General features: G+C 44.5%; 1 protein-coding gene across 7 annotated transcripts in view; it reads right to left on the reverse strand.

Moving 5' to 3' along the window:
• Positions 1-12,307, reverse strand: part of prom1 (prominin 1) — a 124,700-nt gene extending 112,393 nt beyond the window's left edge. For all 7 annotated transcript variants that reach the window (XM_033025833.1, XM_033025806.1, XM_033025789.1 and 4 more), the window contains exon 1: positions 11,619-12,307. In XM_033025833.1, coding sequence (XP_032881724.1) covers positions 11,619-11,841 — 223 coding nt within the window. In that variant the 5' untranslated portion in view covers positions 11,842-12,307. The remainder of the gene's footprint in view (positions 1-11,618) is intronic.
• Between the last annotated feature and the right edge of the window lie 6,333 nt (positions 12,308-18,640).

Here is an 18,640-nt window from a genome sequence, read left to right on the forward strand (position 1 = left end):
CACAAAATGCAACACCTCACATTCCTATTAAATTCCTTCAACCATTCCTCAGCCCACCTGGCCAATCGATCAAGATACTGCTGCAATTTTTCACAATCATCTTCACTTTCTGTAAAACCATCCACTTTTGTATCTGCAAACTTGCTAATCTGGCTGCGTATGTTCTCATCCAAATCATTGATATAGATGAATATGATTGATATAAACAGTACCGGGCCCAGCATCGAACCCTGAGGCACACCACTAGTCAGAAACCTCCAGTCCGAGAATCAACCTTCCACCATCACCCTCTGATCCCTTCCATGGAGCCAATTTTCTATCCATTTACCTATCTCTCCTTGGATCCCATGTGAGCTAACCAAGAGCAGCATATCATATGGAACCTTGTTGAATGCTTTGCTATATACAACATCTACAGTTCTACTCTCAAACCTTTTTGGTCAAGTACTTCAAAAAACTCAGATTTGTGAGACAGGACCTCCCACATACAAACCCATTCTGACTATCCCTGATCAGCCCTTGCCTGTCTAAATGTCCGTATATCCTATGCCTCAGAATACTGTCTAGTAACTTTCCAACTACAGATGTTAGGCTCACTTGCCTATAGTTCCTAGCATTTTCCCTTCAGCCCTTCTTGAATAAAGGCACAACAATTGCCACCCTCCAGTCTTCCGGCATCTCACCTGTATTTAAAGAAGACTTGTAAATTTCATCCAAGTCTCCCGCAATTTCCTCTCTGATTTTCCACAATGTCCTCGGATATATATGGTCAGACTCTGGAGATTTGTCTATCTTCAGCACCTCTATGCAGTAACACTGACTGCTCTCAAGATACTTCCATTGACTGCCCCAAGTTCCTCCGTCCTCCTGTCTTTATCCTCAGTAAATACCGTCATCACTTCTTACACATTGGTCCTTAAAATAGTCCCCAATTAACCATACCTGCACATCTTTGGGATGTGGGAGGAAATGGGAGCACCCTGGAAATCCACGCAGTCACATGGAGAACATGCAAACGCCACACAGGCTGACACTGCGGTCAGCATCTAACCCGGGTCTCTGGCAGTGTGAGTGAGCAGCTCAATCAGTTGCACCACGGTGCTACCCAAATCCAGCACTGTTTCACCCTTCCTCAGACTGCAACCCAAAACTTCACCTAACCATGTTCCCCATAAATGTTGCCTGACCTGCCGAGTGACTCAAGCACGTAGTGTCCTTTTATGTAGCAATGTTACAAAATTTTGAGATTTTAAAAATCAAGTCTGCAATTTATCCCATCAGATAAAGCATAAAAAGAAGTTTAATTTGACACCTAATTCACTTTCATATCTCAAGTATTTAAAAAGTTATGGCCATTTTCATACTCGGAAATTAGCATCTTGTTCCCTATTGATTTTCTATGGACATAACAAAAAAGCTGTGATCGTGGACAGTCAAAAGCCCATAACTTCCTTAAAAATTAAGAGAACTGAATGAAATTTTCAGTTATCATAGATTGAAGCATTCTGAAACAAATATAAAACAATCTTACTTGGATGACCTGAAATTAAAGCATATAATTAGCTAGTTACCCAATTGTAGCTAATTCCAAACTTCAATTACTAGATCTAAACATCTATCCATTTCTTAATAAATGATTAACATTTTTAAATAGCCTAAGTGTCCAAATAATATTCACAAATAATTCACAATAAAACATGATTTTTAAATCTCATTTACATTAATTTATAGGCCAAATGGAAGGAATTTAATGTTCAATTGCTGTAAATTAATGTCCATTTAAATCAGCTTTCCAGTGGGATCCTGTGAACGCGCTGGTTTAGAACGTTCACATTGCGGTAGATTTGTGCCCTCAAATGCCCAGAAAAATACTGCGGAATATAATGGTCCCCAAATTAGCTACTCGCAACATTAAACTTTGTATAAAGGGATCTTAAGAAGCCCTTTTTAACGTAAAAATAAACAGCCTACCTTCCGTTTTCCCCTGTATGAGATCCGGCCCGTTGTCGGCGGTCGCGGGTTCAGAGGTTAATTTTTAACCTACTATAACAAGTAAATAAAGCCCTTAAAACTAATAATAGCTCAAGCGACGGAATCTTCCAGCGATTTTTCGTTAATAATTAACTAGGCTGAACATCCTCGATTTGAACAGCCTAAGGAAAATCGCGTTTTAAACCTGCCCCCCTCTAAACGGCGCCAAAATCACGCACACAGGCTGGGACAGATTTTCAGCGACCTTCAGGTACGTTTTGCAACATACCTATTTTATGTATTATCTGCAGTACTTTATTAAGTCACTTTAATGTATTTTAAACATCTAAGAATGTTGGAAAAATAATAAACCAAGTCCATGTATGGCAGATTAACAACATTGTTGTACTCTGGATGTCAACTGGCCATCAGTACCCCACTTTATGAGCAAAACTGAATGAATAAGTTTATTAGCCTAGTATGTTCACATACAAGGAATTTGCCTTGGTGCTCCGCTCGCAAGTGACATGACAGTGTGACAATTAAGAATGAAACATAAAGCATTAATAATACAACATTATTGATTAAACAAGCAAATTAAAAAATACCAGAGCAAAAGGAGGCTACAGATTTTTGGTTATTGATTAGAGCTACAACTGGTAGAAAAAAAGCTGTTTTTATGTCTGGCTGTGGCAGTTTTGACAGTTCGGAGTCGCCTTCCAGAGGGAAGTGATTCAAAGAGTTTGTGGCCAGGGTGCGAGGGATCAGTGCTGATCTTACCCACTCGCTTCATGGCCTTTACAGTATACAGTTCGTCAATGGAGGGAATGTTGCAGCCAATAACCTTCTCAGCTGATCGGATGATTCGCTGCAACCTCCGGGTGTCGTGCTTGGTGGCTGAGCCAAACCAGACCATGATGGAGGTGGACAAACTATGATGGCCGTATAGAATTGGACCATCATTGCCTGTGGCAGACTGTTTCCTCAGCTGCCGCAGGAAGTTCATCCTCCGTTGTGCCTTTTTGACTGTGGAGTCGATGGTGGCCCCCCATTTAAGGTCCTTGGAGATGATGGTTCCCAGGAACTTAAAAGACTGCACAGATGTGACTGAGACGTTGTTGATGGCGAGTGGGTGAGGGAGCTCTCTTAAAGTCTACAATCAATTCCACTGTCTTAAGAGCAATGAGACCAGGTTGTTGCGATGGCACCAAGAGCACAGCTGTGTTACTTCCTGTCTGGAGGCAGATTCCTCCCAATCCTGGATCAGCCCAATCAGGATTGTGTGGTCCGCAAACTTGAGAAGCTTGACAGAGGAGTCAGTGGAGGTGCAGTCGTTGGTGTAGAGAGAGTAGAGGAGAGGGGAGAGTACACAGCCTTGTATTGCTCCTATGCCGAGGGTCTGCGGGTACGAGATGTGCTTTCCCAGCTTCACATGCTGCTCCCTGTCTGTCAGGAAGCTGGTGATCCACCAACAGAGGGGTTCAGGCACAGTCAACTTGGAAAGTTTGGAGTGTAGTAGCTCTGGCGCAATGGTGTTGAATGCAGAGCTAAAATCAACAAACAGGATCCTCACAAATGTCTCCTGGCGGTCTAGGTGCTGGAGGACGAAGTGCAGGCCCAGATTGACTGCACCATCCACAGATTTATTGGCCCAGTATACAAACTGCTGAGGGTCCAGCAGGGGGCTAGTGATATTTTTCACCTTGGCCAGCACAAGTCTTTCAAGTGTCTTCATGACTAGAGGTCAGTGCAACAGGCTTGTAGTCATTAAGACCAGTAATCCATGTATTTTTGGGGACAGGGACAATATTGGAGACTTTCAAGTAGGCAGGGACAGTACAGGTTTGCAGGGACTGGTTGAAAATGTCTGTGTAGACTGCTGCCAGTTGTTCGGCACAGAGCTTGAGAGTAGTGGGGGAAAAATAAGAGACATTTATTGTCACATGCACTAATTAGTACAGTGACATTTGTGGTCACCATACAGCCATACAAATAAAAACGAGCATAGAACACGATAGTCTTTAACATAGACATCCCCACACAGCGGAATCAAGTTTCCCCAAAGTTCAGTCATCCTCCTCTGTTGTCCTCTGTTGTTCACCCGTGGTCGGGGGGGCTCCCGAACCCCTCGCTATCGCCGCTACGAGCTGCCCGATGTTCAGGCCCACTCGCCGGGATGATGGAACTCCGATGTCGGAACATTGTCAGCAGGTTGGACTTCCGAATCAGCCCCTTCTTACCGGAGACCGCGGCTCCCAAAGTTCACAGGCCAAGCTGGGCGGAGATTCACACTAGCGGCCCTCGGCAAAGGGATCCCAGGACTCCACAATGTTGGTCAGCACCGCCCGCGCTACAAGCTCTGCAAACCACAGCTCCGCGATGGTGAAGCAGCAGGCCCAATACTCCGGCAGGAAAGGCCGCGCCAATCGAGTTGGTAGACCGCTGGGGGGAGGGGGGGCGAAGATGCGACTCGGAGAATAGTCACATCCTCGCCAGGAAGTGACTGAGAAACGGTTTCCCCCTTACCCTACCGCCATCCCCCACATAGAAATACTTTAAAAAATCCTCCAAAACGTACTTTTAAACAAACTATAAATAAAAGGATAGAAAAACAGATAGACTGTAGGCAGAGGCTGCCATCATGCAGTGCCCCTAGTGGCCACATTGTCTGGTCCTAGAGATTTACAGCTTCTGTCTTCTGAACAGCCTCTCCACCTCCTCAAATTCTATTGTTGGTGATGGAGAAGTGGCCAGATTGATGTTGGGCAGCACGGAGGGGATGGGTAGTGGACGAGGCCCCAGTCTTTTGCAGTCAGGCTGCAAGTGGACAGACTGCACCCCCTCCACACACATCTAGATCTCCTACCATCAGGAAAGAGATACCGTAGCATCAAAGCCCGGACAACCAGACTGCTAAACAGCTTCCTTCCACAGGCTGTGAGGCTGCTAAACAGTCACTCCACCCGATTCTGCTGCTTTGCACTGACAATTTAATAACTGGCACTGAGTAATAACTCTGGCACTGGCTCTGGCCACTTAAATCAGCTGCCCTGGACATTTTATGACTGTTTTTACTTGTATTTTAATGTTGCTGTTTTTACCTGCACTTTTTTAAACTATTCGTACTGTTTTATCAGGAACTGGATTGCTTTGTTATTGTTTTTATTTTATGCGTGAAATGTTTAAGTTTTATGTGCGATGCTCCGGTATTCCCTGGGAAACGTCTTCTCATTTTGCACTGTACAACTGTTGCTTTGCAAGATGACAATAAAGGATGATGATGATGGATGAAGTGACTGTAGACAGATCAACAGTTTGGACAAACAGGCAATAAATGGAATTTAATGCATAAATATATTGGCGTTGCATTTCAGTTGAGAACTCAGGGCAATGTAAACCAGGACAAAAGATCTGGGACCAGATAAGTACATAAATTATCAAGTATCAGGGCAGCTTGGAAGTGTTTCAAAAAGCATACAGCCCCTGGACTTTGTAAACTATCAGAGTACAGAACAAGGGCATTTAATGTATCTTTCAAAACTGCCTTATGTTCAGGTCTGGGCAACACAAACTGGGACAATTCCAAGGACACAAGAAGATTTACTGCATTTAATCTAGATGGGGCAATTTGGATATGCACTACCGGATTTACTTTACTCTTGTGTGGCATTATCTATATATATATATCTTGTGTGGCATTATCTATATTATTGTCATGTAGACTCTGGGATGGAGGTGCTTGAGAGGCGTATGAGGCACAAGGTGCAGGTCATCCTGAAAAACCCCGGGCATCCCCTCCATATAATTCTGGAGAGTCAAAAGAGCACTCGGAACAACAACCGGCTCCTCTCCCTGCCCTGTAGAACGGAGCGGTTCAGGAGATCCTTCACCCCTGCAGCCATTAGATTTTATAATTCGGACCGCTAGGCTGTAGGGGGATGCATTTTGCAATTATTAATTTTTAACTGTTAATTATTGGTCTTTTTAAGTATTTATTGCTCTCAGGTAGTGTCCACATTGTATTCTATGTATTTTCTGTCTGCGTTCGTTTTGAATCTGTGGGTTTGTTGGTTGGGAGCTTCTGGACATCTGAATTTCCCTGAGGGGATCAATAAAGTATTTATAATGAAAATGTGTGATTTAGTACATGTTTGGAGTAGGGTAGGATATATATATATATCACATAAGATTTATATCTAGGTACATATGACAATAATAAACCAATAATGAAAATGTGTGATTTAGTACATGTTTGGAGTAGGGTCAGTGATATGCAAAAACAGAATAACAGTAGGAAATATTTGTATTGAAAGTGATGATAACCTGGAATGCACTGAACGATAATCATAGCAGATTTGGCAGCAACCTTTAGAAAATAAATTAGATCAATATTTGAAAGACAAAGGCTATTTAGAACAGGGTAGGCCAGGCCTACCAACATGGAGCACATGCCCAGTCAGATGGGATACTGCAACATCAAAATTCATACAGCTGCCACCAATCTTTGATAATAAACCCCAAATTTGTAAGACTACCAGTTCAACACCAGATTGATTTTTTTTCAGAAGACTTGCTGAAAAATGTCATATCAAACAAGAACATTTAATTAGATCGAAATGACTGCTGCACCACTTTAGCCCTTAAAGTAAGCTTCTTTCTTGACATCAGTGCCCTTTGCTGGCTTGCTCTTCCTGCAGCTCTGCTATGTTATTTATTCTGTCAAAATACCTTCCTAAATTTCTGTACAATTTAAAAGGAAAAAAAGGACCCATCTGCTCAACCAATTTTGCAATGTCCAAAGTACAGTTGCAACATCAGTTTGGTACCCGCTTCTGAAGTACATGCACATAGTACCAATCCACATGAGGAAGTTACAATAAGTAAGCGCTTCTTGTCATCATTAGTGAAATGTTCAGGGCAGGTAATAATGCAGGCTTCTCTGCCACAGCTTGACATTCTAGCCTTTGCAGTGGGGGTAATAGTAATAGTCTTGCTTCACTTTTATATATGCACAGCTCTGCTTAAACTACTGGAACATTGGACTCAGCTGCGAGATGCAGGCAATAAAGCTCAAGATTTGCTGTGCACATCATGCTAACCAATGAATCCCAGATTATCAGCTTACTGAAGCTAACACCTGGTCTCCACAGCAACGGACAGAAAAAGCTATAAATAAGCTGCTCTCAGCAACCTGCAGCAAACAAAATACTAATTCTTCTCCATCTGGACACAGCTGAGCTCACAACCTAACAGGTGTCAAAGTACTCTTGAGAATGAAGCAACCACATATGGTACAACTTCAGCAATCACAATTGTTGAGTGGGGGAATCCTATAGTAGATTTTAAATGTGGGCAAGAGATTTGACTACACCAACTATAGCTTATCACATTAATATTTAAAAACAAATCAAAAACACAAATTGAAAGCTTTGCTCGTGAAATGGTAAAACCAGACTGAAAAACCAATGTATCCACAATGTCACCCTAACACAAGGCCACGCTGATCTATGGCCTAGACTATGATTGGTCTAATCAAGATGGCGATAGAAAATAAAATGCTATAATTAAGAGCGTTAGGAAAAAATATGTAATATTCAAACATCAAGCATTTGATACAAATAAATACTGTATCTGCAAGAACCTACATGTGGCTAAAATACGTTTGGAATTGATCAGGTGGAGAAGGTAGGAGACAGAGCTTCACGGTTTCACCTTTTCTGCTAAAAATATGTTCAAAATATTTCAACTGCTAAGTTGGTTGGGATGCACAAGGATAGTTAGAGGCTATCAAATTGATGGATCCTGTAATCTTTAAATGTTCGTGTGAATGGATGTAAAAATGGTTTCCATGGCCCTTTATGGCAATCTTCTCCCATTTAAAAGGAACCCAGTTACGCAAGTTTAATAACTGACTGCTTGAGGATAGCTAGAGTATCACCCTGGCTTTCAAAAGTGTTTTCTGTTCTTTTCAGATGCACTATCTAATTCATGGCTTACCACTCATCTGAAGAACAAACATATGAAGCCATCATCCCACATGTCTCATTCCTAAAGGTCACAAGGCACGGTGAGAATTGCACCATATTTCTGACTACATACAATTGTTTTGCAATTGTTTCCTTCTGTTGTCCTATGAACGTTTCCCAATCTTCTGGCTTCCGGCTACTCTTTGCTGTGTTATACATCTTTTCTTTTAGTTTTATTCTATCCCTAACTTCTCTTGTCAGCCACGGTTGCCTCTTACTCCCCTTTAAATCTTTCTTCCTTTTTGGAATGAAATGATCCTGCGTCTTCCAGATTATGCCCAGAAATTCCTGCCATTGCTGTTCCACCGTCATTCCTGCTAGTATCCCTTTCCTGTCTACCTTGGCCAGCTCCTCTATCATGCCTTCATAGTCCCCTTTGTTCAACTGTATCACTGACACTTCTGATTTAACCTTCTCCTTCTCAAATTGCAGATTAAAACTAATCATATTATGATCACTACCTCCAAGTGGTTCCTTTACCTCGAGTTCTCTTATCAAATCTGGTTCAATCAATCAATCAGTTTTATTCGTCACATTGCACATAAGTGCAAGTGAAATGAATTTGCCAGCAGTGGTACAATGAAAAAGAACACACAAAAACACAATAGAAATTTAACACAAACATCCACAACAGCATTCATCACTGCGGTGGAAGGCACAAAATTTGGCCAGTCCTCCTCCATTTCCCCCCGTGGTCGGGACCTCAACCTTCCGCAGCCGTTGCTGCGGGCGTCCAGATGTGCAGACAAGGTAAAAAGTCCAGGTAAGTCCTGAAACGGTGCCTCCCCACCGGAGACTGCGGCTTCAAGTTGGTGTAGGCCGCAGGCCGGCAGTCGAAGATCTAAAGTTCGCGCCGCATCCAGAAGCACCACAGACTGCAGGGCTGGCAGTCGAAACTCCCCTCCAGGGATCCCCGGCGAGGGACCCCGCTCCTGATGGCAAGTCCACGCCGCGTCCGTGGTAGAAGTAGGCCGCGGGCCGGCATTTGGAGCTTCTTCTTCCCCCGGGTCCCCCACGAGGGATCCCAGGCTGCGGACGCCGCGCCAGCTGGAGCTCTGCAGACCGCGGCTTTAGGCTTCAGGCTGCTGCGGGCCAGCGAATGGAGCGTCGCCCGCTCCACGGCGAGAGTCCGCGCTGCACCCGCCGCTGAAGCCCCAGGCGCGTCCCCGGGAAAGGCCGCACCGATCCTTGCTGTTAGGCCACGGGGGAGGCGACATGGAAAAAGTCGCCTCTCCGTGGAGGAGGTGACAGAAGCGGTTTCCCCCACACCACCCCCACACAAGACACACAAAGAAACATCAAAACCATACATTAAAACATACTAAAAAAAACAAAAAAAGTAGAAAAAAACAGACACGCTGCTGACAGGGCTGCCGGCTTGCAGCGCCCCCACCGACCGGAGATGTATTCATTGGACAACACTAAATCCAGAATTGCCTTTTCTCTGGTCGGCTCCATTACAAGCTGCTCTAAGAATCCATCTCGGAGGCACTGTACAAACTCTCTTTCTTGGGGTCCTGAACCAACCTGATTTTCCCAGTCTACCTGCATATTGAAATCCCCCATCACCACAGTGGCATTACCTTTGTTACATGCCAGTTTTAACTCCTGCTGCAACTTACACTCTACATCCGGGCTACTATTTGGGGGTCTGTAGATAACACCAATTAGTGTCTTCTTGCCTTTGCAATTCCTCAACTCAACAGAACAGAAGTTGTGGATAGTCGAAATAATTCAATTAGAGGTCTTTTCTTTCAGGTTGAAACTCTGCATAGGGTCTGACAGGGACGATTGACATTACTTAACACCACAAGGGGGATATGCAACAGCGGCTGGTTTAGGTTTATTATTGTCACAAGCACGGAGGTACAGTGAAAACCATTGCTTAACATGCTGTCCAAATAGATCAGATATACTACACATAAATACAATCAAGTCAAACTCAGATACGATAGGTAGTCCAAAAGGGGAAGACACAGAGCACAGAACATAGTTCTCAGCATTGTAGTGCCTCAGTTCCATAGACAAATAGATTGGGTAAAATATTGCATTTACCCCGAGTAGGGGAATCAAGAGAATATAGGTGAAAGATTTATAGGAACCACAGATGCAACTTTTCACAAAAGGTGGTAGGTATATGGAACGAACTGCCAGAGGAGGTAGTTGAAGCAGGTACAATCACAATGTTTAAAATACATTTGTACACGTATATTGTTATGATAGGTTTAGAAGGATATGGACCAAAAGCAAGCAGGTGGGACTAGTGCAGATGCAGCATATTAGTCAGCATGTTATTTTAGTAGATGACTAAAACTCTTGCTTCTGCAAATGATCCATAAATCCAGGGATCAGGTGAGGTATGGCCAGTTGAATCACCTGATCTAATTAGTAAATCCTATAAGCTCTTCCACCATATGTTGTTTTAGTTGTAATGAACATCTTAGCTGGAATCTTCAGACTGACAAATGACAAAGTAGAGCCTTCCTCAGAGTAATAAGCTGTTGGTCCACTTTAATGTGAGCACCATTGTAATGTCAAAAATTGTGTAAAATGTTACTTTAATGTAATCCATGAAAGACTAGTACTAGTTACAAAGAAATGCAGTGAAGGCACATGGATAGTACTAAATGCTTGTCATTGTGTTAGTTATGAATGCAGATTAATGCATTTATAAAATGTTACATGCCTAACAAGCATCTATTTATGGGAACCAAGGGAAAACCAGAATTTTATTCTTCTGGCGTCTTATTACGTTAGTTTATCTACTGTTTCATCCAAATGAAAAATCGGTGGGGAACATTGCAAATGCTGTACGTTAGACAAAAGCAGATCGCTGGCAACACCCAGCGAGTCAGGCAGTGCCTTTGGAAAGAGTAGTTTGAGCTTGAAGGTTTCAATTCAGGGTTTTCATTTATTGTTTCAGTCACTTGAAGTAAAATATAGAATGGCCTGAAGCAAATTATAAAATTACTCCCTCCCCCTTTTCTGTCCTCTACTGTAGCCATTTGCTATGGAAGCCAAACATTGATTAGAAGAGGGATATCTTGTATTCCCCTTGGGTTGCTTATAACTCAGTCGGAAATATTTCAGGTAACGCATTCTCCCTGGTGTTCCTCACTTGCACGCACTCACCTGTCCATGTGGATTGCTTCTCTCCTTGTTCATTTTTGCCATCCTCTCCAAACAATAATGAACATTATCAATTAAACATGAAGTACATGAAGAAAACAGAATCAGATTTGCGATATAATTAATGTATAACTTGGGTATTGCAGCTATTTTTGTTAAAACTGCTTACTTCCAAAGTTCTGAAAGAAGAACAGAAACAACGGGTGCCTTTCCAGTACGAGAATATCCAGGCAAATAACAATTTGTAGTGAAAATACCACACCTGCATTAAAAATATGTAACAAGTCTGCAAAAATAAATGTTTTGAATATACACAAATAACTAGAGAGCCAGATATAGACAAATCAATTCAGAAGTTTTTTTCTAAAACAAAGCCCAACCTGAAGGAATGAAACAATCACTGTATTGATGAAAGCAGTAATTATAGAATGTTCAAACAACTTAGACGATATAGATTTCTGCACAATGTGATAATTGGATAATCATACTTGCCTTGAGGAAAAGGATTTGGTTGTACGACATGCAGAAATGTACGTGCCAGCTGGAACAGGATTCCTTCAAGTCCTGGATCGTAATATACCTGAGTCACATAGTTGCTAGCAGGTACAGCCCCAAACTCCAATGCTTTATTTTCAGCTGTGTAGCCCCATGGCTGATCATCACTTCCAGTGCTACTACAAAGCATCAATAAAAGTATTGTTACCATGATGAGCATGATTGCAAACTCTCAATTCAGAGAAGAAAATCTCAGGCGTTCTATTTTTCCAAATTTAGAGAGAAAGAACAATCTTGAAGTAAGGCAGAGCAGTTCAAGGTAACCAGGAGACTGGGGAGCCACTTCAGTCTCTCTGCCTCTGTGTCAGCATAATTTCAAGCTGTTCACACATCAATATTCAAGAAAAAAAGCAAAGCGATCGCTCAATTCTTCATCGAGTCTTCATTCAGCACTCCAATTCCAAACAAATTACAACTCAAGCCTTCTTCAGAAACTGATTTAGTGCACCATCTCTGGCATAGCAGAAAATGACAGCAGGAAAGGTGGTTAAAGATCCTGCCGTCTGAGCTCCATGAACTAATGCTCAGTCGGAAATTGCATCTGTTTAGCAACGGGTAGGTTAATCCGTCCACTGGTGAGCATTAACTAGCACAAGCACAGAGAAAATGCCTTTATAGATCCTCATCTGTAACAGAAAATACAGCAACTTAGAATTTATTTTTGTAATCATTTTTAGATTAAGTAAAAATATTTTTTTTTTTTTAAACTTAAGAATCAGCTGTAAACCATAACATTAAAATTCTAGAATGTTCCATTTACATTCAGCAAATTAAAATGTCACCCCAAAATATAATAAACCTTTTTAATGCAGTGGGATTCTTGTAGGTAATTTTATTGTAAATTATATAACATTTCAATTATTTATAGGGTTAAATGGGCACAAATGATCTGGATAAACCAGATGGGATTCATCTCTGAGGTGAGGGGTGATGCAGTTGAGTCAATCGAACTGGGGCCGGACTTGGACAGCAAATGGTAGGGCCCTGGAGAGTACTGTAGAGCCAGTAAACCTAGGGATATGGATACACAGTTAGCTGAAAAAAGGCGACAGGTCAACAGCATGGTGAAGGTAGCGTTTGGCAATACTTGCCTTCATGGCAAGGGTACCAAGTACAAGAGTTAGGACTTTTTGTACAGCTGTACAAGATATTAATGAGTACATTAAGAGTATTGTGTGCACTTCTGGTCACCCTGCTATAGGAAGAATGTCATAAAACTGGAATGGATACAGACTCAGGGGGTTAAGTTATAAAGAGGCTGGATTAGCTGGGACTTTTTCTCCTTGGAGAACAGAGGCCAAGAGCTAACCCTGTACAAAATCACGAGAGGCATAGCAAGTTTCTTTTTTATAGGGCAGAGGCGTCCAGAATAAAATGGTGAAGGTTTACAGTGGTGAAGATTTACAGTGAGAAGGGAAAAAAAATAAAGGAGACCCAAAGGGCAGTTTCTTTACTAGAGGGTGGTGCATAAATGAAACAAGCTGCCAGAGAAAACTAGGAGAGTACAATGATGTTAAAAAGACATTTAGGCAGATACATGGATAGGAAAGATTTAGAGGAATAAGCCAAACTCATGAAAATGGGACTACCACAGTTGTAAAACCTGGTTGGTATGGACAGGCTGGGCCAAAAGATGTGGTTGTGCACTAAATAACTATTGCACCTTAAAATATTATACAAGCGACTTGAAGGAAAGAAAATTCCTATCATTAATGATTTCACTACGATAATGTATCTCAGAAAAGGAAATTTGCTTAATTGCAAGTTGTTCTTGTTTCTCCAATTTCCTAAAATAGATAAAAGATCACGTATGAACAATGTGGCAGTTTAGTGAAAGATCACAGTTGCAAATTCACACTACAACTTGGTGCACATTCTGGTCACCGCTAAACAGGAAGCATGAAGTACTTTTGGAGAGGGTGCAGGAGAGCTTCAATATGACATTGCCTGGATTCAAGTATTACCTATAAGGGAGAAGTTAAACAAATTTGGATTGTTTTACCTGGAGTATCAGAAGCTGAGGAGCAACCTGATAGAAGTTTATAAAATTATGACAGGCATAGACAGGTTCAAACTGTGAGAACCTAGTTGACATGGTGGAAGTGTACATTGCTGGATGGAGGGGGGGGGGGGGGGGGGGGGAAGAGGAGAGGAGAGAGAGAGGAGAGGGGGGTGGGGGGGGGAGGAGAGAGAGAGAGAGGCGGGGGGGCGGGGAGAGAGGGGAGGGGGGACGGAGGAGAGAGAAGGAGAGCGGGGGGAGAGAGGATGAGGGTGTGAGGCGAGCGAGAGGAGATGGGGGGGGAGAGAGAGAGGATGGGGGGAGGAGCTGAGAGAGAGGAGGGGGGAGGAGCGAGAGGGGGGAGGAGAGAGGAGGCGAGGGGGGGGGAGGAGAGAGAGAGGATGGGTGGAGGAGAGAGAGTAGAGAGACGGTGGGGGGGCGGACGAGAGGAGGAGAGGGGGGGAGGAGGAGAGAGCAGGAGAGGGGGGAGGAGAGCGGGAGAGAGTAGACGGAGGGGGGGAGGAGAGAGAGAGGAGAGGGGGGCGAGGAGAGAGAGGGAGAAGGGGAGAGAGGAGTGAGAGAGAGGATGGAGCGAGGGGAGGAAGAGAGAGAGGAGAGGGGGGGAGGAGCGAGAGAGAGGAGAGGGGGGAGGAGGAGAGAGAGGAGAGGGGGCTTGGGGAGGAGAGAGAGAGGAGGAGGAGAGGGGGGTGAGGAGAGAGAGAGAAGGAGAGGGGGGAGGAAGAGAGAGGAGAGGGGGGAGGAGGAGGAGAGAGGGAAAGAGGGGGGGAGGAGAGAGAGAGGAGAGGGGGGGGAGGAGAGAGAGAGGAGAGGGGGGGAGGAGGAGCGAGATGGAGAGAGAGGGGAGGAACCGAGCAGAAGAGGAGAGGGGGGGAGGAGAGAGAGGAGGGGAGGGGGGGAGAGGAGATGAGAGAGGAGGGGAGGGAGGAGAGAGAGAGAGAGAGAGGGGGGAGTGGAGGAGGAGAGGAGGAGGGGGGCGAGCGGAGAGAGAGAGAGAGGGGGGGAGGAGAGAGGGGTCGAGGGGGAGAGAGAGGAGAGGGGGGGGAGAGAGAGAGGGGGGGGAGAAGAGGGAGAGGGGGGGGAGAGAGAGAGGGGGGGGAAGGAGAGAGGAGAAGGGGGGGAGCGAGAGGATGAAGGGGGGGGAGTAGAATAGAGGAGAGGGGGGGAGAGAGGAGAGGGGGGGAGAGAGGAGATCGGGAGGGAGAGAGGAGAGGAGAGGGGGGGGAGAGGAGGAGAGGGGGCGGGAGAGCAAGGATGGCGGGGAGGGAGGTGAGCGGAGAGAGAGAAGGGGGGAGGGAGAGAAGAGAGGGGGAGGGAGAGAAGAGAGGGGGAGGGAGAGAAGAGAGGGGGGGAGGGAGAGAAGAGGGGGGGGGGGGGAGAGAGGGGGAGAGGGGAGAGAGAGAGGGGGGGGAGAGGGGGGAAGAGAGAGACGAAGAGGGGGCGGGAGGAGAGGAAGAGTAGAGAGGGGGAGGCGAGGGAGAGAGAGAGAAGGGGAGGGAGAGAGAGAAGGGACGAGAGAGAGAAGAAAGGGAGAGAGAGAGAGAAGGGAAGAGGGAGAGGCGAGCGAGAGAAAGGAGAGGAGAGGGAGAGAGAGGAAAAGGGGCTTAGCGAGGGAGAGGGAGAGAGAGAAGGGCGAGAGGGAGAGGGAGAGAGAGGAGAAGGATGAGAGAGAGAGGGAGAGAGAGGAAAGGGAGAGGGAGAGAGAAAGGCGAGAGACGAGAGAGCAGAGAGAGAGAGACAAGGGAGAGAGAGAGAGAGAAAGGGAGGAGAGAGAGAGAGAAAGGAGAGGAGGGAGAGAGAGGAGAGAGAGGAAGGAAAGGGAGAGAGAGGAGAGAGAGAGGAGAGGAGGGAGAGAGGGAGAGAGGGAGAGAGGAAGGAGAAGAAGAAGAGGGGAGGAGGGAGAAGAGAGGGGAAGGAGAGAGAGAGAGAAGGGAGAGACTGAGAGAGGAGAGGGAGAGGAGAGAGAGAGAAGGAGAGAGAGAGAGAGGAAAGGAGAGAGAGAGAGAGAGAGAGAGAGAGAGAGAGAGAAAGGGAGAGAGAGAGAGAGAAAGGGAGAGAGAGAGAGAGAAAGGGAGAGAGAGAGAGAAAGGGAGAGAGAGAGAGAAAGGGAGAGAGAGAGAGAAAGGGAGAGAGAGAGAGAAGGTGAGAGAGAGAAAAGGAGAGAGAGAGAAGGTGAGAGAGAGAAAGGGAGAGAGAGAGAAGGTGAGAGAGAGAAAGGGAGAGAGAGAAAGGGAGAGAGACCGGGGGGGGGGGGGGGGGGAGAGAGAGAAAGAGAGAGGGATACAGAGAGTGTGGGGAGAGAGAGTGCCTTTTTATTTCAACCCAAACTCCCCAAACAACCATTTGCAGGCAGTGCTTTTTTATTTCAAACCATATTTTCATTTTCAAACCACATTAAGGGTACTTACTCACAGGTGTGAAGAAATTTGTTCAGTGTCATTCAGAGCTCAGAGTGACAGAGACTAATTGACAGAGCTCTATCTTGATGAGAGACTGATTGAGGCACACCACTTCCTGGTTTTATAGTCCCTCCCCCCTCCAGCAGGGGCAGCAGAGAGAATGGGGAATTTTGTAAAAACATTAATATTTCTGTCATTTTTCATCAACGGAAAAAACCCACAGCACACATACGGCGGAGGGGGGCTCTGAGCAAGGTGGCCAAAAATGACAGCCGTAGGTGGCGGCGTTCTCTCGGAAATCGCAGCACAGAAGGCCAAAAGCAGTCAAGAACAGAGATTTAGTAATATAGATTACAGGTGCCTCGAACTTCACTAGGTTACTTGAAGCAGATGGATAGTGCCATTTAGCAACATTTAGACAAACACATGAACCTGCGGGCAGGGAATGGAGGGATGTGGATCATGTGCAGACAGAAGGAGCCCGTTTAAGTTTGTTTCATGATCAGCACAGCCATCTGTTACAGTTCTATTTTCTAAGAGTGATTGTGTTGAGGATGGCCATACAATGATATAAATCAGTTGGTAAAATAGGAATCTGATAGAAAATGATTGTGGATCACAGATATTAAGAAACATCCTCCAAAATGAGCTATCCAAAACTAGCTTTAAAGTACAGAATAAAAGGTCAGAGGAAGAACTTTCTTTTGTCATAAAGAGCAATTGGGAATGCACTGTCAAAGTATATTTGGCTATGGACTATATGCTGGAAAGTGAGATTAGTGGGGTACCTGATTGGTGGGATTAGTGGGGTACCTGGCATGGAATGACTGGTTGGCTGAATGTCCCATTTCTATGCCATTTCATTATGACTTGATGCCCTTGTCAGAATAAAATTCCCACCAAGGGATCAACAAAAGCAGAATTTTTGGATTAATCACTTAATTAATTATGGATCACCTAACCCTATTGGGGCACCATCTAGGAAATGGGAAGGTACAAATATTCATGTTGACATCAACATAAATTGCCCAAATGCACATGTGGGATTTCTCAACCATGTTCCTCTGGATGTACGATGCAAAGGAATCAGTGCCTCAACACCAAATTAAAGCGCAGTAAACTCAGGTGATGCTGCCATCAACAAAATAATTTTGAATACTTCTAAAATAAAATGCTAGATTATCTTAATGGTTATAATGCATATAGTGTAAAAAACAACAGTGGAGTACAAGAGTTAAGTGCTCAGGAAGGACAGAGTAGCTATAAACACTAGATCAATTTCATCTGTTGCCAACCTCCTACTTGCCCTCTACTAAATCTAAATTATAACTCCAATCAATCACCTGGCTGATCCTGCTCATTTTACACTCAAGTGGAGGGCATCAAAATGCTGCTGTCGTATCCCAAATCAGTTTAAGTTCACCGTCATTCAAAGACTTTTCGATAAAGAATTCTAAATTAACCCATTTTGTTGTGATTCTCAAAATTGGGCGGCATGGTGGCGCAGTGATAGAGTTGCTGCCTTACAACGCCAGACACCCGGTTTCGATCCCGACTATGGGTGCTGTCTGTACGGAGTTTGTACGTTCCCACTGTGGGTTTTATCGGAGATCGTCGGTTTCCTCCCACACTGCAAACAGGTTTGGAGTGTGTGTGAGTGTGTGCGAGTGTGTGCGTGTGTGTGCGCGTGTGTGTGCGCGTGTGTGTGAGCGTGTGTGTGAGCGTGTGTGTGAGCGTGTGTGTGAGCGCGTGTGTGAGCGTGAGTGAGCGTGTGTGAGCGTGAGTGAGCGTGAGTGAGCGTGAGTGAGCGTGAGTGTTAATGTGCAGGGATCGTTGTTCGGTGCGGACTGGGTGGGCCGAAGACCCTGTTTCCATGCTGTTTTTAATTTCTAAAATAAACCTAATTTCCATATTCTTCCATTAGGATCTTTCAGGCATCCTCACATAATTAAAATTACCCCACTGGTGGCATTCATGCCTTCAGTTACCAAAACTCCTTGCCTGAATACTCTTAATACTTAAGTATCAAGAATAATTCTTAATACTCTTCAATCCTTGCATCCTCACTTCCCCTTTAAGATACTCCTTGAAACACAATTAAATAGTCATAAGCCCCACTATCACCTTGCAGTTCCTTCACAATCTGTTTTTTGTGAGCTCTTCCCACATCCAGTCCTATGAAAATACAAGTTACTGAGCACACTACCCACGCTAATAGCAATGATTCAATCAGTTCAACTAAACAGCTGATCTATGGAGCCAAAGGAAATGGTAAAGACCTGCGGCTGAGTGTCATGAGCGAGTCCACAGTGGATCATTGCTGAGATAGAAGCCAAGCTTGTTCTAACAATATTGCTTGCGACTTTTTCCAAGGGAGTATTACAGAAATCGTTAAAAAGTTGAGCTTAGCATTGACAGGTCAGAATAGTTCAAGTTCAAGTGAGTTTATTGTCGTGTGTCCCTGTATAGGACAATGAAATTCTTGCTTTGCTTAAGCACACAGAAAATAGTAGGCATTTACTACAAAACAGATAAGTGTGTCC

The sequence above is a fragment of the Amblyraja radiata genome, chromosome 1 (assembly GCF_010909765.2).
Source record: "Amblyraja radiata isolate CabotCenter1 chromosome 1, sAmbRad1.1.pri, whole genome shotgun sequence".
Classification (NCBI taxonomy): Eukaryota; Metazoa; Chordata; class Chondrichthyes; order Rajiformes; family Rajidae; genus Amblyraja; species Amblyraja radiata.